General features: G+C 39.3%; 1 protein-coding gene across 1 annotated transcript in view; it reads left to right on the top strand.

Moving 5' to 3' along the window:
* The window catches only part of SPOCK3 (SPARC (osteonectin), cwcv and kazal like domains proteoglycan 3), a 433,446-nt gene that overhangs the window by 238,572 nt on the left and 171,818 nt on the right, over positions 1-23,056 (top strand). Inside the window, exon 5 of the mRNA XM_059926189.1 lies at positions 18,318-18,441. Within this exon, the coding sequence (XP_059782172.1) occupies positions 18,318-18,441 (124 nt within the window). The remainder of the gene's footprint in view (positions 1-18,317; positions 18,442-23,056) is intronic.

The following is a 23,056-nucleotide window of genomic DNA, read 5'->3' as shown; positions in this document are numbered from 1 at the left end:
ACACCTTATACATTAAACATTTCCAGTGTTTAAATCTTTTTGAAAATTAAGTTCTTACATATGCTTGAACTAACAGTTAAAGCTGACTTGTGGTGTGGGGATCAGCTTGGAGGGAAAAATATATTGTTAGGAATCCCATTATTTTCCAGTTGAGCAAGAGAAGTACTGTAAATCTTGCTAATGGATTTATTTATGCATTTTTCACTTAAATTTATTTTCTTTTTTAAAATCAAAGCGTAGTTGATTTACAATATTATATTATTTTCAGGTGTACAACATAAGTGATTCAATATTTTTGTAGATTATACTCCATTTAAAGTTATTATAAAATATTGGCTCTATTCCCTGTCTGTACAGTATATCCTTGTGGCTTATATATTTTATACATAGTAGTTTGTATCTCTTAATCTCCTACTCTATCTTGCCCTCCCACTTCCCTCTCCTCTCTGGTAACCCCTAGTTTGTTCTCTATATCTGTGAGTCTGTTTCTGTTTTGTTATATTCATTTGTTTGTTATATTTTTTAGATTCCACATATAAGTGATAACATAGAGTATTTGTCTTTCTCTGACTTATTTCACTAAGCATAATACCTTCTAGGTCCATCTATGTTGTTGCAAATGGCAGAATTTTGTTAATTTTTTATGGCTGAGTAGTATTCCATTCTGTCAATATATATGTAGCACATCTTCTTTATCCATTCATCTGTCAGTGAACATTTAGGTTGCTTCCATATCTTCGCTGTTGTAAATAATGCTGCTATGAACAGTGGGGTGTGTGTATCTTTTCAAATTAGTGTTTGCATTTTCTTCAAACTTGTGGTCAGGAATGGAATTGCTGGGTCTTATAGTCGTTGTATTGATAATTTTTTGAGGAACTTCCATACTCTTTTCCATGGTGGCTGCATCAATTTACAATACTATCAACAGTGCATAAGGGTTCCCTTTTCTCTACATCCTCACCAACATTTGTTATTTGTGTTCTTTTTGATGATAGTTATTCTGACAGGTATGAGGTGATACCTCATTGTGGTTTTGATTTGCATTTTCCTGATGATGACTGATACTGAGCATCTTTCCATGGGCCTGTTAGCCATCTGTATGTCTTCTTTGGAAAAATGTCAATTCAGGTCTTCTGCCCAGTTTTAATTATCTTTTTTTTCTATAATGAGTTGTATGAGCTGTTTATATATTTTGGATATTAACCCCTTATCAGCCAAATCATTTGCAAATATTTTCTCCCATTTCAGCAGGTTGTCTTTTCATTTTGTTGATGGTTTTCTTTGCTGTGCAAAAGATTTTAAGTTTAAATAGGTCCTGTTTATTTTTGCTTTTAATTCTTTTCCCTTAGGAGACATATCCAAAAAAATATTGCTACAATTTATGTCAAACAGTGTTCTGCCTATGCAATCTTGAGAAAAAAAGGAACAAAGCTGAAGGTTATCACTCTCCCTGACTTCAGACTATACTACAAAGCTACAGTAAGCAAAACAGCATGGTACTGGCACAAAAACAGACACATAGATCAATGGAACAAAATAGAGAGCCCAGAAGTAAACCCATGCACCTATGGTCAATTAATCTACAGCAAAGGAGGCAAGACTATACACTGGAGAAAAGACAGTCTCTTCAACAAGTGATGCTGGGAAAACTGGACAGCTACATGTAAAAGAATGAAATTAGAACATTTCCTCACACCATATGCAAAAATAAACTCAAAATGGACTAAACACCTAAATGTAAGACCTGAAACCATAAAACTCCTAGAAGTGACCATAGGCAGAACACTCCTTGACATTGCTATTGTATTTCAATTAAGCAACACATACTAAGAGCACTCAAAAACTAAGCAGATATTTGAAAGAAGAGGTTCTTGATTTTATGAAGAAACTAATACATAGAAATGTCAGATTTCTGAAGGAAAATCTTACCAGGATTCACATCCTAACTGTAAGGATAGACTGCTAAAATACATTTGCTCCTTCCATTGATCTTATTGAAATATTCTATGGAAGATTTCTGATGCCAGCTCAAATTAAAAAATCAGGAATGATTTAATGGTGTTGGGTCAACAATCTCTGTGCACCTACAGTGTGGACAATTAGGAAGGAAAAGATCCACAGCCCTCAAGTCCTGAGCACTTTGACATCTCTGGGAATGCAGTGAAGATGCAGAATATGCATGAGAATCTAGTGAGATGCTAACTTCTGAATTGGGAAGGGTTAGGACATTACCGCTAAGCTGGTGCTCTCTGGGCACCAACCCATCAATTCAGACCAGAACAACCCTGCATATATAAGTGTTTGAAACATAAAACTAACATTCTTTTTTAATTTAATGAAAGATTGGTCAGGATTTTTAAAAAACCATTATTAGGATAAGTGAATCATTTATATAAGTTGCAAATTCTACTCTTCCATAGCGTATAAACCTCATGTAGAAGGTAACTTAATTGTTCCTTAGCTTTTGTTCCTTTACACCTAATTTTGCTTATCTCTCTTTAAATGTTGATTTTGGAATTATTTTTTACAGTTGTTTTCAACACAAGGAGAAAAATGCTAAATGACAAAAAAATTGAAATTAACAATAGAAGAAAAGGAAAACAAAATTATAAAGAAAAAGATATTTTCATTAGTCATCACAACAATGCTATGCCATTTTCATCAATGAATTAACATATATCTTTAAATCAGTAGTACAGGGTCATTCAACTGCTGCTAACAAGATGTGTTCATTGGAATTTGCAGCTGAGACCTCTGTATTGGACATAAATATGACCATGTCAGTACAGAGAACTTCAGGTCACTGTCACCAAGTCATTTCATGATGTAAGGATCTTATCTCCTCCCTGGGACTTTTCCCCCCTGTTGACCATGAGTGCCTCAGACCTTGTGGGATTATCTATGTCAAGGCTTATACATAGTGAGTTTGCATAACAAAATATTTGCATCATTTTTCAAAAACGTTATGAGTCACACAATTAAAAATTGCTTTAAGTAATTATATAATTTCTTAATGAATCAAACTAAAATTATGAGTCCTATCAAACAGGAGTACAAGGATCCCGCATAGGGGTGGGTCCAGGGGCCCTAAGGAAAGGACAGAAGTTGAAATCTTGCTCACCAGCCATTGTACTGCATTAAGATGAAGACATTTTAAAATTCTGTCAGAGACAGAAGTCTGAAAAGTAAGTTCAAATAGGTCATCAGAGAAGAGAGAGCTCAAACCTCTCCAGGAAATTATTTCAAATGGGATCTGGAGAACGTAACCTGAAGCAAATGCCAAAGGTGACAATTTTCTGTCGAAAGATGTATAATTTTCCTCATCTCCTTGAGAAAGCAGAAGTTCTGCAGAGGTGGCTGTGAGTTGCTGGCAGAATCAAAGACCCCGCAGGCTCTCATGGTTACTGAACATAAAACTCAATGAATAATTCACAACAGCATTTTAATTTCTTCTTATGTTCTATATTTAGTAAAGCTTCAGCAGCAACTCAACATCTGCATGCTAATCTAAGGGTTTGGACAAATTAGCTTCACCAAAGGATTATTATATCATAATTTATTTTCTCTTGATGACAATGATAGAGATGCTATTCAACAACAAATTCCTAAAAAATTCCTAGAGCTCTGAAAAAAATGACATCTACAGATTCACTCAGGTGGTTGTGTAAATTTATGTGTATAATTTCGAGAGGAAGAACCTTATTTGATAACTCAGTAGGACATAGACATATTTGCATACTTGGTTAAAGTGAGTTGTAAAAAAATTAAGTTTAATACCTTTATGTGATTTCCATTAGTTATCTTAAAATAGAATGCATCTTGGAACTCTTTCAAATTGCATATTAAGAAATTCACAAACATGACACTGACTTCAATGTATATTTTTTGAGAATTTTGTTTCTGCTTTCTTTATATCTTCATACTTTCGAGTCCAAGATTGAGGTTCTAAGCTTGGGGAACTTAAAGAAGTTAATAAATTTTTTTAAAATAAATTTTATTTGTGGTGGTTGAATTGATGTCTGATTTGAAATCAGAAAGGCTAGGAATTGCTTTCTACCATTTCATTTATGGTTTGCATTAAAATGAGGTGTATTTTAGATATTAATATGCCTAGATTGCTTTAAATATATATATTATTTATAGTAATACTATGTTATAGCAAATTTATCCCCAAATTTCAGTGGTGTGACACAATAAAAAGTAATTTTTTTTCCATGTATTAAATCAAGAAGGGTGGTCCTGGTCAGAAGGGGTCTCCTCCTTCTGTTGATTCAGGGACTAGACTCTTCCTGTAAACGTGCTTATAGAATTCCTGTGTCCGCAAGTGTCACAGTGGTACACGAACACAGATCTGTACGTACGTCCAGTGAAATTTGTGGGGCAGGCTTACCAAAGGTTATATTTAGTCTGTTGTTGGGAAGTGATTAAAGGAGCCCAGAATACCCAAAATTTTCACCAAAGGACACAAGTGCAAAGAAGAAATATGTGCATAAATTAATACTTACCCCACACTGGAGCTTCAGCGTGAAACCCCAGTGCAGGCCAGTCTGCCTGCTATAACCCATGGAACACTTCTTCACCTAACCTGGGATGTCTGCATAATATATCAATAGGATCAAAGGAAGCCGAAGGCTTTCTTTATTTACTTACGTTCCAAATCCTAAGTAATCCAAGCTTGGATTTTATCAAAGCAATGTAAACAAAATAAACACACAAAAACCAAAGAGCAAACAAAGCTTCCAACAAGAAACACAAAGGGAGAGCACAGATATTCTTTGATCTCAAGTCTAGGGCAGGCCTGCTTTGGGTTCAGTTACCCCTTTCAGCATCCCCTCAATATAGGAAGACAGGGGCCAAATCCCAGAAGAGAACCTTCCAGCTCTTTCCTCAGCCTTGAGAGTCCACACCAGGGACTCAGGAACGTTTTATTCAGCCCAGCAATCCCACTCCCCAGCTTTGGTCAGTAAAATAACAGTAAACACGATAGATCACTAGCCATCTTTTTACCCACTGCAGGCAGTGCTGTGAGGAGTTTGGGCTGCAGGGGGCGCTTGTCTCCTGTGTGTCTGTGACCCCCAGTGGTCAGAAAAACCCTGTCACAGGGGCAAGAGAGACTGTGGCGGAGTATTTTCCAAAGGAAATTAGCATGAGGCTGTAGAATAAATGGATTTTATTCTAAAAAGTCAAGTGAGAAAGAAAAAATGGCAGCAAATGAGCAGTGTTTTTACAGGAGCTAAAGAGTTGTCGGAAAGGAGCAGGGTGTGGAAATCACCATTCCCTGCACAGTCGTGGAGAGCACGTTGTTCGTTTCCTGACACTTGCTTCCAGGATGAGTGATGAAGGGTGGGTTAAAGATCCTAAAACACAAGGCTGAAAAGAGTCCTTGATGGACCGAACCTATTGAAGGAAACAGTGTAAAACTTTGCCACGTTCCTTTGTGACACAGCATAAAATAATTGTTGGGAAATATAAGACTGTTGTTTGAATTCAGAGCCCGTTTTATTTTTTTATCCTGTTCCAGTTGGCTGGCTTTTTATCTGGCAAGTTATAATGACTTTTAACAAGGACTTAACAGTTATTTATAAAAAGTTTATTCAGTACTAAAGTAATGCTATAGAATTTCTACCTCGTAAGTGGACATAGAGCTAAGATAAGAACATAGGAGCCACCCTCAGTGCTTAGCCGGGGATCACTGGTCTCCCTCCCGCCCTCCCTCCTTTTATCCATTCAGTGCTATTTATTGAGCACTTACTTTGTGCCAGGCTCAGGGAAACATGCTGGGGAAAGAACAGTGAGTTGTGGTGAACAGGTGTTCGTGGAGAGGGTTGGAAAGTCTTGGGAAAGATCGACCAGCAAAGTTGGGAAGAGAGAACCAGCTCACAGTGAGAGCAGAGCCTGTGTTCGGCGCTCTGGTGTAACGCGGTGGCCTGGACCTGGGTGAGTCTATCTTCTCCCCCCCGTTACACTCAGTCTGTCACCCCTGCTCCCTCTCAGCATTCCCCAAGGATCGCTACTCCTAAGTGCGAAAGAACAAAAAGAAGAACCCCACTGTCTTCATCCGCTGTTCTTCTCCCAGTCACACTGGGGGTCAGATGGGGCTTGGTGAGGTGACTTATTTTTATTGTTTGACCAGGACAATGGGGACTTGGTTGTTTTCTACTCTTCACAACTGTGGCACTCATGCAGGTTCCTTAAGAATCAGTAGAGTGAAGAAGTAAAACGATGCCATGATTCAGGGAGACATGAGGTGTGTTTACAGCACGCTGGCCGGGAAGCACCGAGCTGCTCTGTGCCTGATGGGAGCCCCGTCTGAGCAGGAACGCACGTCTGCGAGCGGCCCAGCTCTGGTCCCCAGGTGTGGCCGGGGACCCTGCGTCCATCCGCTACCGGTTGGGGCGCCATTGGAGTAAGCACAGGGCAGGTTCCACCATCACTGAGACATCCCTCCAAACCATCGCTGAGACATCCCTCCAAACCATCGCTGAGACATCCCTCCAAACCATCGCTGAGACATCCCTCCAAAGCAGGGCTTCGGAACTGAAGTGACTTGGTTGTGAGACGTTAAGCCTCTCTTTCGCCAAGTACCCTCCCTCTGGCAGGGCCGAGCAGCAGCCCGGAAGACCTGTCCACACCCTACGCCCTGCTGTCCGTGAGTGTTGCCTGGTAGGGCCAAAGATGTGGTTAAATTGGAGGTCTGACGAGAAGGAGGTTGTCCTGGATTAGAGAGGGGCTGCTAAAAATGAGCACGATTTCTCTTTATACTAGAGACAGAGGGAGTGCTGACAGGGCCACACAGAGGGGGAGACGCAGAGAGAGATGGGCCAGCAGCCGGGGAGTGCCAAGGACACCAGAAGACAGGAGGGGCAAGGGACACATCATCACCTGGGACCTACCTGTCACCCCCAGTGCGGCCCCGCCAGCACCCAGTGAAGGTGGTCTTGGACTTTCGACCTCCATCCCTGTGAGAAGGGGAACTTCTGTTGATTTAAGCCAGAAAGGTTTTGGTCACTGGTTACAGCAAACCTAGGACAGAAACACTTTCCTCAGTTTTGAAAGCAAGTTCTGGAAGCGTGATCTAACCAAAAGGAAGTCAGGAATGTGACTGAGTAAATGGTCTGTAGGTGAGAACGTTTGGGGTGTTGACTCGAGGTTGCTGTGGTTCCATCCAGTTTACACACCGTCTCTCTTTTTTCTTTTTTTCTTAATAGATCTTTATTGCAGTATAATTGCTTCCCAATACCGTGTTTGTTTGCGTTGCACAACAAAGCGAATCAGCCATATGCGTACACATTACACACCGTCTCTTGATGCCCAGCTGCTTTCTGCTCGCATGCGAATGGGGTCTGCACAGAGACAAGAAGTGTTTGGGGGCCACAAAATGCAGGCTCTTGCTTTAAGTGGCTCTGTCATCGCCCACGCTCAGAGCCGGGGGAAATAGCAGAAGGAGGGGAGGAGTGGGTGTGTGTCAGGCACAGGAATGCTCCTACTGGCTCAGCGGAGGCCGCGGGTACGAGACAGTGGCTCAGAGCTAGGTGCCCTTGAGGGTAGGCTGGTAAACCGAGAAAGGTAACCATGCCCGTGGCTGTTAGACCAGAAGTGATAACTAAAGAAAGGTGTAAGTTACAAAGGGAGCCGGTGGTGGAGTCAGAAAGCATTTTACAAGAGAAACGACATCCGAGTTGGGACCTCAGAGATGAGGACAAGTTGCTCAGATAAACCCCACGCTCCTTGTTACTTCCTGGGCCACAGGAGAACCGCACCCCACGCTACACTTGTCTCTGTGTCTCCAAAAGAATTCTGAGCTCCCTGAGTTCAGTGAGTCTACAGTCTGGAACCTCCAGATTGTCAGATAGTACCTGGACACATTGTAGGGCATATTCATGATTAAATAAATGCATAAAATTGTTGCCGAAACTCCGCCTCTGTTCGCTGGTGCCGAATAGAAACGCGAAGACAGAGTTTTGGGTGAACTAGAAAATAATAGCTTTACTGCTTTGCCAGGCAGAGGGGGCCACAGTGGGCTAATGCCCTCAAGACTGTGTGACCCGCCCTGGAGGAGGTAGTGATGGGTCTTACAGTGTTCAAGGAGCAGGGCGTGGTCAGCTGGTGGACCCTCTTCACCCTCTTCTGATTGGCTGGTGGTGAGGTCATCGGGAATCAGCATCATCAACCTTCTGCCTCCAGCTGGTCTGGGGTCTACGTGCTTGTGGGCAGCATGCAGTTAACTTCTCCCACCTGGTGGGAGCTTCAGTATCTGCAAAACAGCTGGAAGGATGTGGCTCAGAATATTATCTACAGCCCTCGAGGAGGAACTAAAGGTCCTGGGGTTTGTTCAATGGCTAAACTATTATTATTTTGTCTTGCTTGATTGTTTTCCTTTGTGCATTTTCTCACTTCTCTGATTAAGTGTATTCTTTGACTAAAGTTTTTCTACAGACAGAAGGCAGGTGGAGGTCATGGGTGGGAGTCTATTCTGGGAAGGCCCCATAGGGTCCTGCTCGGCTACAAAATAGGCGGTATTTAGAAGGATGAATGGGTACTCTTTCTAGGTTAGAAGATGACAAGTTGTTGGTTGAGCCAGGTGCGGGTTGGACGATACCTCATTCCGTTCCTAGAACATGGTCAGTAACTGTAACCATACGTAATAACGTATTATGAGTAAAAATAATAGAACTGTTTTAAAAGACCTTTCTGACAACTCTTTAGATGGTAGAAGTTATTGAGAAAGTATTTCTTGAAGAACATTTCCTTGTCCAGCAACTGTGACTCTAACCCTGACTACGCCAGAATCAGTCGACATGTGCTGAGAAGATGCTTTCAGGACAGGGATTAAACATGGTCTGGTAGAGAGAGAAATACTATGGAGTCACAAACTTAGGCTTCTTTTTAATTTTACTAACTCGTTAACTTGAAAATTCTGTAAGAGTTAGTGCATCATGAAGGTTTTGAACTTTTAACCTTTCTCTCAGCCTGTAATTAGACTCGAGCAAATCATGGAGCTTCTTTCTTTTTTCTTGTTTCTGTAACTTTGCTTTTACAGCGAAGCAGTAAGGAGGAGGCCAGTACAGGTGACCCCTGTGAAGACAGCACAGGGAGGAAAAGCTCTGTTTTCCGTCCCTGAACTTTGGATGATCTTTAATAATTGTTTTAAATAAAATGTGGCATTTAATTGTTAAGGCTTTTGCCAAAGCTGTCAGGTCTATTTATCCAACAGTTGCTAAAAATATTTCTTACGTTCAGAAAAACAAACAAAAACCAAGAGAATTTTTCATAGTCAAGACATATTTTTGATATATAAAATACATCTTGAATGATCAGTCTGTTCCCATGTGTTTTGATAAGTGCTGCGTTGTTAGTCATTTTCTTTTAGGTGGAATATTTTTCCCTTTTTAAGCTGCATATCTGCCACTGTTATTTTAAAAATGTCAAGATGGTTTTCCGAATATAGACTCTCCTTGATCTTTGAGAATCACACATTTTCATGAACTCAAATCTTAGTCCCTGCTTTGCTAAAGAACTGCTGAAGGTTAAATTAAGGACACAGTTAATGGTCAAAATCTTGCTTTACTTGTGAACATTAATAATTGGAAAAATGAAGCATTTCCTAATTCTTATTTTAAATACAGGAAGTATAGTGAGCAAATATTCTTATATGCTCATATCTGACATGCAAACATGCATGTCAACACAAATTAACTAGAACCAGTTTATATATTAGTTAATTAATCTTCATACTGATTCCCTGAATCAGAATCACATATATGGTGTTGTATTATTTATTACACTCTAGATAATTTTCAGGTTTAATTGACCAGATGTGCTCTCCAGATACCACTTACTGGTCGTAGATCTTTTTTTAAGTAAAATTTGATCTATGCTGTCATTTTTTACCTATTAAGTGAAACTGATCTAGAAATTTATGAACTGTGGGAGTGTGGTCTTCCATGACATTTAAAATTTCGTATGTACATTTATGGCAAGAAAAACATCAGTTTCAAAATGAAAAGGAGAACACGTGACATCCACAGTGGCCAAAGACAAGCAGTAGAGACTTGAGAAGATAATGCAGCTCTCTCAACCTCCCTCTTCCTAGCTTCAGAATTTAAAGAATAATGCACATTGCATGAGATTGCTACAATAATAGATAGAATTGTAATATGTGTATCTGGCATGTGAAAGGCTATCAAAACATGTGAAAATCTAACCTTACATTTGTGTAAACATTTGACTCAGTTCCTGAAATTTTGCTTTATGGTAACATTTTATTGGCTTGAAAGCAATCAGTAACTCTCTTATACATACTTATTAATTAGGTAATTGATTTATCGTATGTTAAGATCATGAATTCCCAGTCTGTTGGCCTGTATTTTGCTGAAAATAGACGTGAGGACATTTCTAGCCCATAACAACTCCAGTGACTCTCTTTATCTTACATACGGAGATCCTTTGCAGTTGAATATACTTTTACCATAGTTTAAGTGAAGAGGTCTTTACTAATTAAAATACTGTTTGGAATTAAATATATGGAAACATCAGAGATCCAGAACCCTAGAGTCTGAATTCAACATCATCTACATTTTCTGCGTTTCGAAGCTTTATTACTCATTCAATCCACTGGAGCTCAGATTGAGAAATAGATGATGAGGGTCATTGATAGTGATGTCTGTTTTGAAATTTTGAAGTTATTTATTGATGTCTTCAATAATTGTGAGTGTGCTCACTGCTTAATAAAACATATTTACTTATCAGAATATATTATTCAAACATCATTATAACTTGTCTATGATTCAGATATCTCAAGCAATCTCACCCCATGCCACATCATCCTTCAAGCCATGATGAGGTATTTGTGTCACTCGGTAACGCAAGTCAAGGTCGAAAACCACAACACGTGTCCGGTACTCACTGTCTATGCTGCTGATTTTTGCTGTGTGTCTTCACATAAGTAATTTTATTAAAGATTTATAGACTCGTGGAATGATCTAGAGCAAATGATCCATACAGATGAAGCTTCGAATTGTATCCATGAAGAAGTTAAGACCCAGGGAGGCAGCTGACTTCCCAGGAGGCATTGATGACACAGTCAAAAGTGCAATTCGGATCAAACTGGAATGAGCTTTTTTCAGCTAACCATTTTGGTAACATCATTTACGCACTTTCTAAAATCAAGGTAAATCCTAAAACGTGGAAATCGTGTTCAAATTATATTGTTAAAATGCACAACGTGGTTCAGGAAACAGAAAACCAGATAGACTGAAACTGAGTCAACGGAAGTGGAAGGAATGCACGTGGGATTTATTAGGAACGTCAGAGGCTAACGAGCTTCCAGGTGTGACTGAGGCTGGAAAGTGATGCTGGAGACCCGCGTGCAGGGTGAGTCAGGACCAGAAGACAGCTCAGGGAGAGAGGATGCAACCCAGCTGCCGCGGAGGAGCCGTGGGCCGGAACACGAGCCGTAGATAAACACTTCTCTGTGAGCCTAACTTTCCAGCCATTAGAGGCATAACAGGTATATTGGTATGAAACTTAGCACCTTGAATGGGGGAATATTTTTAAAAAAAGATTTTGAGAAAAAACCTTGACTTTGTGTATTATAAATTATCATTTAATGGCTTCAATTCCCTGGGTTCAAATATACAGTTATTTGCTCTTTAAGGAAAAGGATCATGGGCATACAGGATGTCGTTATAAGGTGGATAAATAAATGTTTAACTTCAATCTTCAAACTGAAGTATATACTTAACAGTTCTCTTAAAAGGCAATATAGGGGTGGGGGAGGGAGAGGTACAAACTATGGGGTGTAAGATGGGCTCAAGGAAGTATGTACAACACGGGGAATAGAGCCAATATTTTGTAATAACTGTAAACGGAAGGTAACCTTTCAAAATTGAATAAACAATAAATTTTTAAAAAGGTATTCTTTGAAGAGTCTGACTCTAGCAGGGTTGCAGTTGGAATAGTAATTTTTTAAAATTTCAGGGTTTGGCAGCCAGTTTGAGTTTTTATACATCAATAATGGGAGAAAACTATATTACCCAATCTGATAATAATTCAGAATAAGTCATTGCAAATAGCCTTTGATATATCAAAAAATTAGACTTCCTCTCAGAGGTTAAAGATCGTTTGCACCTAGAGTATTCAGAGTAATATACTTAGCAATGCTTTTGCCAAACCTATTTTTTTAGTGAGGTATAATTGACTGACAGTATTAGTTTCAGGGGACCAACACAGTAATTCTATATTTTTATACATTACAAAGTGATCACCATGACTAGTCAAGTACCCTATGTCATCATACAAAGGTGTTACAATCTTATTATTTTTTATTGAAGTATACTTGACTTACAATATTATATTAATTTCAAGTGTACAATATTGATTCAATATTTTATAGATTATACTCCATTTAAAGTTATTATAAAATATTGACTATATTCCCTGTGCTGTATATTACTTTTATATTATATATTATTTTACATATGATTTATTTTTATAATTATGTGTATTTTTATAGCTTATTTATTTTATACATTGTAGTTTGTACCTCTTATTCCCCAACCCTATCTTGCACCTCCTCCAACTGCAATATTATTGACTATATCCCCTCTGCTATACATTTACATCGCCGTGACTTACTTATTTTATACCTGGAAGTTTCTACCTCTTAATCTCCTTCACCTATTTCTTTCCTCCCTCCAACCCCCTCCCCTCTTGCGGCCACCTATTTGTTCTGTGCATCTATGACTCTGCTTATGTTTTGTTATGTTTGTTCATTTGTCTTCTAGATTCCACATGTAAGTGAGATCATACAGTATTTGTCTTTCTCTCTCTGAGTTATTTCACTTAGCATAATGCCTTCCAGGGTAATCCATGTTGTCGCAAATAGCAAAACTTCATTCCTTTTTTGTTTGGCTGAATCATATTCCGTCATATATATGGACCACATCTTCTTTATCCATTCATCTGTTGATGGACACTTAGGTTGTTTCCATATCTTGGCTATTGTGAATAATGCTGTAATCAACATAGGAGTGTGTGTATCTGTTCAAATTAGTGTTTTTGTTTTCTTCAGAAAAATACTTGGAAATGGAATTGCTGGATCCTGTGGTAGTTCTATTTTTAGTTTTTTTGAGGAAACTCCATTCTGTTTTCCATACTTTCTATACCAGTTTACAATCGCACAACAGTGCACGAGGGCTCCCTTTTCTCCATATCCTCACCAACATTTGTTAATTTGCGTTCTTTTTGATGATGGCCATTCTGACAGGTGTGAGGTGATATCTCATCGTGGTTTTGATTTGCACTTCCCTGACAATTAGTGATGTTGAGCATCTTTTCATGTGCCTGTTGGCCGTTTGTATGTCTCCTTTGGAAAAACTTATATTCAGATCCTCTGCCTGTTTTTTAATCGGGTCGCTTCTTCCTTCCTTCCTTCCTTCCTTCCTTACTCCCTCCCTCCCTCCCTCCCTCTCTCTCTCTCTCTCTCTCTTTCTTTCTTTCTTTCTTTCTTTCATTTTTGTGTTGAGTTGTATGAGTTCTTCGTATATTTTGGACTTTAACCCCTTATTGGGTGTATAGTTTGCAAATATCTTCTCCCATTCAGTAGGTCTTTTTAAAAAATTTTGTTGACAATTTCTTTCACTGTGCAAAAGCCTTTTAGTTTGAAGTAGTCCCCTTTGCTTATTTTTGCTTTTGTTTCCTTTGCCTAAGTAGACAATCCAAGAAAATATAGTTAAAACTGATGTCAAAGAATGTACTACCTATGTTTTCTTCTAGGAGTTTTGTGGTTTCAGGTCTTACATGTAAATTTTTAATTCATTTTTATTTTTATTTTTTTGGTATATGGTGTGGGAAAGCAGTCCAATTTGATTCTTTAGTGTGTAGCTGTCCAGTTTTCCCAGCACCACTTATTGGAGAGGTTGTCTTTTCCACATTCTGTATTCTTGCCTCCTTAGCTGTAGATTAATTGACTGTATAAGTGTTTATTTCTGGGCTCTCTTTTCTGTTCCATTGCTCTAGGTGTCTGTTTTTGTGCCAGTACCACACTGTTTTGATTACTGTAGCTTTGTAGTATGGTCTCAAGTCAGGGAGTATGATGCCTCCCGCTCCGTTCTTTCTCAAGATTGTTGTGGCTATTCAGGGTCTTTTGATTATCAGTACAAATTTTATAATTATTTTTTCTAGTTCTGTGAAAAATGCCATTGTTATTTTGATAGGGGTTGCATTGATTCTTGATACGTCTGGCTAAAGGTTTATCAATCTTGATTATTTTTTCAAAAAACTGCTCTTATCTTCATCAGTCTTTTCTGTTCTCTCTTTGGTCTCTATTTCATTTTTTTTTCTGTTCTGATCTGTTTATTTTGTTTGTCTGTTTCTAAGACAGTCCTCCCTCTCTCCGTTTTGCCTAATTCTCTGTGTTTATTTCTGTGTATGATGTAGGTTGGTTATGCTTCCTGATCTTGGAGAAGTGTCCTGTGAGGCCCAGCTGCACACTCATGTCCGTCACCAGAGCTGTGTGCTCTAGGGGTGCCCCTGTGTGGGCTGTGTGGGCCCTTCTGTTGAGGGGGAGCTGACTACACTGGGCCGGCTGATAAGCAGGGCTGGTGCCCAGCCTGGTTGGCTGCCAGGCCCTGTCTTGTAAGGCGGCTGCTGGCCTGCTGGTGGAGGGGGGGCCGGGTCCGAGAACAGATTGCCAAGTCTAACTTCTTACCTGTCGTTCGCCTGCCCCAAATGCCAGGCATCCATTCTGATAGCCTCAGCCAGCTCCACCTTTTCCCAAGCACTTGACTTTGCCCATCTTGGTCCGTACACTCACTGCCAGGATTTTATCTCTCACGTAAACACATTTTGCTCTTCTTTAAATAGGGCCTTGAAAATATAATTAAAAAGCAATCTGAAAAATGTTTACATATTACACATAATGCATAGATATTTAATTAAATCTTAGAAATTTGTGTTTATAGCTCATAAACTACACTAATTTTCCTAAGAACAAACAAATATTTTAATAGACAAGATTTTGATTAACACTAATTCTGAGAAACATTCCTGATGCTAAAGCAAACAAATTCTGAATCACAGGTTAAGTCCGATAAAAGAGACTCTGGAATGAAAAACTCTCCTTCCTTGGTGAAGAGACTTGAGTGGAGGTACCACATGTACCTGGACAGATGGAACCCTCAGGGTGCTGAGGGGACCCCGAGGGTGGTCCAGGTGTGCCACCCACCCCACCACACACAGCGGCCTGTTTGGGCTGTTCTGACAAATGGTCAGAGTTACTAGAATTCCTCAAGTCCTGTTAACAATACAGTTTATTTGCCCCTCAGTACCTGCTGTGAGGTTGATCATTTTGTTTTCACATGAAACAACATTATTTTCGCAATCGTAGATGTTTTGATTTTTGAAATGAAGGATGTACATGTCCTATTTGTCTGTATCTAGCGATTCTTCTTAGTCTATGGTTAATTGATTTATGGAGTTGTAGAAGTACTTTTTTATTCAAATAACAGTCTTAGAAATTCATTTGTATTCATACCCTAATTCCAACATGAATATATGCCTGGATAAACCACCTTCTATACCGCCCTGTATGTGCTTGAATGTAATTTGTCTTTCTACAGAAAATGTCATAAACCATTTTCTTCAGGTCAGAGGTGATTTAAGAACACGTAAAATCTATGATATTTAGAATTTCGGATTTCAAATTTAGCCTCTAATTTTGTAGACTAATTTGTCCTTTCTAGAAAGACTGTGTTCTGATGATAAAATGCTAAGTGCTTCCTTTGGATTTACTGAGTATAGTGAAAAGTTCATGACTCACTGTTCTCCATGTGTATGGCATGAATAATATATTAAAACATGAATTCTGTTGAATTTATCATCATCTAATGTTGTATTTATTTTAAACTAAACATAAGTAAATATTCTGCTGGTTTACAGAATGGTATAATTTGTCATCACCTCAAGCAAAATGGTGATGCAAATATAAGCAATATTATGATGCTTCCAATGTTGATGATCCTTCAGCAAATCCTGACCAGGATGAAATCTACATAAAAAATACCATCTCTATTGATATACTTCAGGAATCTGAAAGTGTTTAGGCTTCGGCAGTGTTGACTTTGAAGGGAATAATGATAACTAAAACTTTTTACCCCAAAACTTATTTTACAGGTACGTTGTAAATTCACTGTTTAAGAAGTCATTTGAATTTTAATAATTTCTAGTAAATCTTCCAATTTTCAAAAAGATTTCACTTCTAGATATAATTACTGTTTGAATTATATATAAAAGACTACATCATGTATCAAAAAATGTTTATACAAGAAAGTAATGTCACAATCTTAGTTTCTGTGTTTCAGTGGAGTTTTAAAGTTAGGAAAAGGGAATGAGGTGATTACAAGGAGTCATAGTGTTGACATATATATGTCATAGTGTATATAGACAGGTGCATATCCCAAAGCAACAGCGATAAAGACATCCTGTTCTAATAAAATACTTTTTATTGATTAGAAGCCTGTGCTTGGTAATGATTTCTACTAATGTAACTGAATAGCAAATAATTTCATAATTTCGTGCCTTGTTTTGACTGCACACAGTGAAAGAACAAGGCAAACATAATATTTTATGTTTCTTGTTTCTCTCTGCTACGTCTCTGTGGCTTACGAGTCTGGAGGTGGTGTAGTAATGTCCCTGGTTTTCCAGTCATTGTTTTGATTCCCATTAGGATTTTGTGCCAATCTTTTAATCAGTAATAGCGGCATGGTTATTTTCCCTTTTGTGTCTCTTACGAGGTGACATCTGTGGCCAGACAAGATTTTAAAGTGGTCATTTGGCAGAATTTACAAAATTTAAATGAAGAAAATGTGTTTGGAGCTATCATAGGCTTCTTTTTGAGGGGGAAGTGGCCGGGGGAGCGGGATGAGGGGGTAAGAGAAGGTGATAAACCTTTTCCCAAAGCCCACCCAAATGTTATCACAATTTAAAATACATTAGTCCAAACCTCTTTCCCTATAATGAGGATTAACCCTACACTTCTTAGTTGTCTTTTGGGGTTCCTTTTTTGTAGATTTGACTTATTCGTGAAAAGAAAAGCCAAAAGGCAGCAAATGTTTCCAGTAAAACCTCATTTCTCATCTTGATAGAGACATCAAATTACTCTCCATGAGCCGTTTTAATGAACAAGACCGAGTGCTGATTTACTGGAGGACTTCTAACTAGGAAATGCTTGTGTAGAGATTCCCTGTTGTTTTTATTCCTACTTTTAAGGCCTTTGCCCCTTTCTGTGTGAACTGTTCACACAAATAGGCCAAGCACAAGCAGTTTAATCAAAGTGGAGAAATGGATAATTTAGGAGTAGGTAGCGGAAGAGAATGGGTTTTCCCACCTTATTCCAGATCAAAGCCGGATGGATGTATTTTGAGTTCTTTCCACACAAGAAAGAGAGGATTGGCTCTCACAGAACCTGCTAATTGGGCTCTCTAAATACTGGTCTTTGCTGGAAAAGTGTTTGTTATTGCTATTTTCTCTAAAAGTAAGCTGCTGTTATTTTCATGCACCTCTGGGACGCCTGGTGAATTAGATGTCTGCTTTCTAATACTATTTGTAGTAGAATTCTAGGGGGGCCCTTGGGAAGGTTCCAGACATGTGAGTTGTTTGGGGGGGCTGTTAAAAACACATTTCACAACCACAAATTAAAACCGGAGAATCCATATGATGAAGTGTAACTGTAGTCTATATGTAACCAGCGGAATCTTTTTAAGGAATATATTCTTTTTTTTTTTTTTAATTTTTCACATGAGAACATGGTTTCTTTTATTTATTTATTTATTTTTGGCTATGTTGGGTCTTCGTTTCTGTGCGAGGGCTTTCTCTAGTTGCGGCGAGCGGGGGCCACTCTTCATCGCGGTGCGCGGGCCTCTCACTATCGCGGCCTCTCTTGTTGCGGAGCACAGGCTCCAGACGCGCAGGCTCAGTAGTTGTGGCTCACGGGCCTAGTTGCTCCGTGGCATGTGGGATCTTCCCAGACCAGGGCTCGAACCCGTGTCCCCTGCATTGGCAGGCAGATTCTCAACCACTGCGCCACCAGGGAAACCCCCTTAAGGAATATATTCTTATTTTATTATAGGAAAACCTTGATTATGAAACAAAAGTTTATGAAGAACACTATGGATTAATACATTGAAAATGAGGATACAGTTTACTGATTCTAATTTATCTTGAAGAGTTGGAATGGCAGTGGAGAAAAGGCATGATGCTAATATAAATTTATTTTTTAAATAAATGCACTAAGTATGCTTGTTTTATTTTTTCAACAGTATGAAAGATGCAGGAGTTGGGCAGAAGCAGTGGAGGGGTCCCCCGACATCCACCTGCCAGCAGTGCCCGGGGGTCTCTACCAGCCCCGTCTGTGGTTCAGATGGACATACCTACTCTGCTCAGGTAAGACAACGATAGTCATTTAGTGTAAAACATATCCATATTCATATATGTATGTACACAGTCATTAGAAAGTGATTAAAACTGTTAGTTCTCCAACGTGGTCATCCAAATACTTTAACTCTTAAAATAATGTGAATAATATCACTAGTTGGGAATATGATTCAAACATTTGTACATTTGTTTCTCCTATACAGAATTTTTAAAGTTTGAAATATTGATTCTGTGACCACTCTGAACCCTCAGATATTAAAACCAGTGTTTCCTTTCTTGCTACTCTGAGAGAGGGCAGAAGCGTTACCATGTATATAATAATGTTAACATTTATAACAGCTGTCCCAGCTAAAATCTGTCAGTATCATTGCTGTTTTATTTCCTATATTATCTCATTTAAGCCTCCCAAAATTCCGTACAGCAAAGGAGAAAAACAAGGCTCAGAAAGAAATAGCACATTTCACATATTTAGCTGACACCGAAGCCCGGATTTGATGTCTTCTCTGATTCAGTGTCTCTAGCTACATTAATCTGCACCTCGTTTGATGCCCCATATCGTTCAACTATTTAGGAGGTTTTAAGAACTTCACGTAATAGGACATCGATGAGTTTTCTTTGATTATGTGACAGGAAGGAATACGGCTCATGACCTCTTACCTGAAACTTCAGGGTCAGATGCATTTATGAATTTAGATTTTTCTAAAATGTATTTTGAGAAGGTAAGATAGCACATTATGTAGTGTCCCCAGTGGGACTTTACCCTGTAATTAAACAGATCAACATTTCTTCTAGAAACTATGAAGTCTATAAAGTAACCTTTTGCTTAAAGTTACTATAAAGTTACTTTTGCTTAAAGGTTACTATAAAGTAACCTTTGCTTAAAGCAAAGTAAATTCCAGAAGTTTTTGGCTATCAGAACACTGTGTTTGGTGCATACCACTTTATGAACCATACTTTGTCTCAGAAAATATTTCCCTACAACTTGCACTGGCAGTTTACAATTGACAAGAGGGCTACAGGGACAAGGAAACTTAATACAGTCAATAGATGCGTGCATAGTACTTACTGGGTGAGGCAACCATGTGCCTGTTTGCTAAAGTTTTCAGGGTGTATGTGGAGGTGGAGATATTGCTAGGAGGAAGGAGTGTGTCACCCATCCTCTCAACACTACCTCGATCTCGGGGACCCTCTGCTTTGCAAGCTGAAATTCCTGCTGTCAGTGCGAGAGAAGGAACCCACCTCATATTCTCACACCCCACAGCTCATGATGTGGAACCCATTATGCTGATTTATTAAATCACAACAAAGGATGCAGATTCTAGTATTCAAGGTGATAGCTGGAGTTCCTTGGAAAGCAGATTTGACTCCTAAGTTGACCTGATGAACATGGATGGTTGAACAGGTTGAGTCAAGGGAGAGACTGAGGTCATTCCCGGCATCCCCCTGGGGGAGCGCTGTGTCTTTCTCAGCCTCAGGAATGTACCTGCTGTGGGCCCTGGTGTGTTAGCAACGGGGAGGGGGTCGTCCTCCCTGGAGAGGGCCAGCGTTAGACCACCGCCTGCCTCTCTAGGACCCTCTTGACATGATCCAGTCTCTGACAGTGAACTGTCACAAGGCACAGAGGTACGATCACAAGAGGTTTCCACCTGTTGAGACCACGTGGGAGGCTTTGTTTGATGATTTTAGAGAAACACAGTCTCCCACTCAGGACTAAATACTCCTGCCATAAGTAGACTAATTCACGTGGATTCACAATTCCTCGGGGTTTCCCACTGTTGTGAGGCCCCAGCTTACAATCCTACGCCCTCACTGATATTGTCAATAGAACGATTCTAAATAATCCATCCTTGAATTATTAATTTAACATTTATTTGGATATGTCTCACTTTCAATACGTGCCTTGTTTGTATAGAAAGACATAAAAAGAACATGGTTCAAATGAATATGAGTTTTTAGTCACCCCAAACTTCAATCTTCATTTCTGTTGATTTCTCATTTAAGTTGGTGATTTTTCCACTTTTGATCACCAATTCTAGTCTTAAGTGTCTGCGCTGACGGCAGGCTGAACTGTATAATATAATGCAAACTAAACAGTGATCTCAGCCCAGGAGGAACCCAGACCAAACTCTTCTTACTAACACTTTTTAGAAATTCATGGGATTTAAATTCAAATTAAGGCCTCAACCTTTTTTCTGTGAGACAGGCATTGCCCTAGGCTATTTAGGCATCGCGAACAAAGACTGCAGAGGCCAGTGCCTTCTGGAGAAGCTTATCTTGTCGTATGAACAAGATAATAAATAAGGCAGGTGCAGGAGTCATGGGACCTTTCTTCTGGCTCTGGCCTCACTCAGCTTTGTCAGTAGACCAAGCAAACCCTGACAGGGCAGATTTAAACAGCTTTTGGGGGCTGGTGGGCCTTTGCGCTCAGAGTAAAGGTAGAGCTCCAAATCCCAAGCTCCGTGCAATCCAGGAAGCTCTTTGCTTGGAGCTGAGTGATCCTGATGTGACGAAGACTGGCCAGAGCCAGGCCATCTGGTCCAGAGTGAGGGACCCTGCATCCGGGTCTTCTTACCATCCCTCTGTGTTCTGGACACCCTGCATTGACGTACAGGGTTTTCGGTTCGGTCCGGTTTTGCTTTACTACTACAAACAATATTCCTATATATTCTATTTTAGACCCACAATATTTTCTCATTACCTTCAGCTCAATTTATTGAGATGAAGTTATAAATTATATTCCGCCGTACAGCATAATTGGAGGAGAGGTCGTTACAAAGCACAGTAGGTCCAGCAGCTGGGGCTGAGGTGAGAAAGACAGTTATCAGAAGGTCTCCAAAGGAAACTTTAGTCAAAGGTCATAACGAGGATTTAATCTTGGAAAGTGCCCCTCATTACACAAAGGAACCGATTTTGAATAATTATTTTATTAGCCTTCAAGCTCTGAATGTGTCAGCTTGTCTAGCAGTCCTCAGAGGAGTGTTTTTAAAATGTTTGCAGAAAAGACAAAGGCACAGATGAATAACTGAAAAAACAGATTTACTTGGAGAAATATTGGGACTCGTGATTTTCATAAAAAGTGTTTTTGTAATGTTATCTAATTTTTTTCATGTTAAGGAAAGCGATAGACTGTTTTAGAAGTCTACTTAATCATTCTTTTCAGAAGAACCCGTGTTTTCTGAATTCTTCCGAATTCAGCAGTAGTAGAAAAATCGAAATATAAGTCTGTTCAAGGCTGTTTGAGAGGTAATCATTCCTGAAATTGACACAAAAGATGAAGGTCTCTGTTTCTTCCTTCAGGCAAAGTCTATTTGCATTGTATTGCCCGGCCTCAGTGAAACCAGGAATTGTTCTCCAATGTAGCATCTATGTTAGAACTAGGGCATGTTTGTGTCTGACTTGTGTAAATTGTACGCTACATCTGCTGAGCAGAAGTCAGCAAATAATACTGATGTTCTAGAGCTCAGCCGGGTGTCTGTAACATAAAGTCCCCAGGCACAACGTGCTGGGTGGTTTTTGATACTTTTCTCTCATTTTTAGTCATGCAGTGCTTGGGAGCTGAACTATTGCAATAAATAACGGTCAGTATAGGAAACTGCGTGTGTGTGCATGCGTGTGTGTGTGTGTGTGTGTGTTGAGGAAAGGCAAGTAAATAGGAAGCTTATCCATCTTATTCTGCAGTTCCCGACACCAGCTGCAGAGATGCTACTTAAATTGGTTTGGGACGAGGCCCTGGGAATCTAAATTTTAAAAGCTCCCCAAGTGATCTTTATGTGTAGGCATGGTTGAGAACTACTGTTGCATCCCTTCAATCTATTGCCTTTGAATTCTTAGATATAATAGTTGTTGTTCTTGTTTTTAATAAAATAGAACAGTAACATTAGCACCGAAGTGGAAGCATTTACTTTTCGTTGTAATTTGAGAAAATTCCATTTTAATTTTCGACGTTCTCCTATTAGCATTTGGTATTTACCTGTCCTGCCTGCCTTCCCCTGAACACTTTGAGCTGAGATAATTTTATTTTGAAAGATCAACAGTCAGAAATAGATGTGCACTGTTTCTCTTTGAACTGCTTTTCAACTTGGCTTGGCTTTTGGCTCCTGGCTTGGGACGCTGTATTTTTGAGGGTTAAGGCTTTAATCTCTCGGTACCCCAGACACCTGCATCTCCTTCTCCAGGACTTTGCTTCATGGATTATTTTATGCTTCTCTGTAGCCTTAACAAAGACGTAGGCTTGCTTTCCTGGCCTGTTCAAGAGTCTTGAGTTATATATATTGAATGAGTTTTAGGACAGTGTTCATTAGTTTCTACATTGATATATTGATTTATTTTTGAAATTATAATCTTACTTTTGTATGAGTAACTGTTAAAATGGCCTTTCACCACACTCCACAGATATTATAGAGGTTTTGTAACTTTATTAATTTCTTTAGTCATGTTTAATGTAGTTCCTTAGGAAAATGAAAAGTTGGCAAACGTATATGTTGTCACACACTTATCTTTGAAGTAGCGACCATCAGTAAAATCTGAATCTACGTTTTGACCCATGGTCTTTACTGCTTGTTTCACACTCTGCCTTGCCAGTTGCTCCATGACACACTGGACGCTCTTGGCCACGGCTTCAGCA

The sequence above is a fragment of the Balaenoptera ricei genome, chromosome 6 (genome assembly GCF_028023285.1).
Source record: "Balaenoptera ricei isolate mBalRic1 chromosome 6, mBalRic1.hap2, whole genome shotgun sequence".
Taxonomy (NCBI): Eukaryota; Metazoa; Chordata; class Mammalia; order Artiodactyla; family Balaenopteridae; genus Balaenoptera; species Balaenoptera ricei.
Note: the sequence above shows the minus strand (reverse complement) of the source record. Positions and strands in the feature narration are given on the sequence as shown.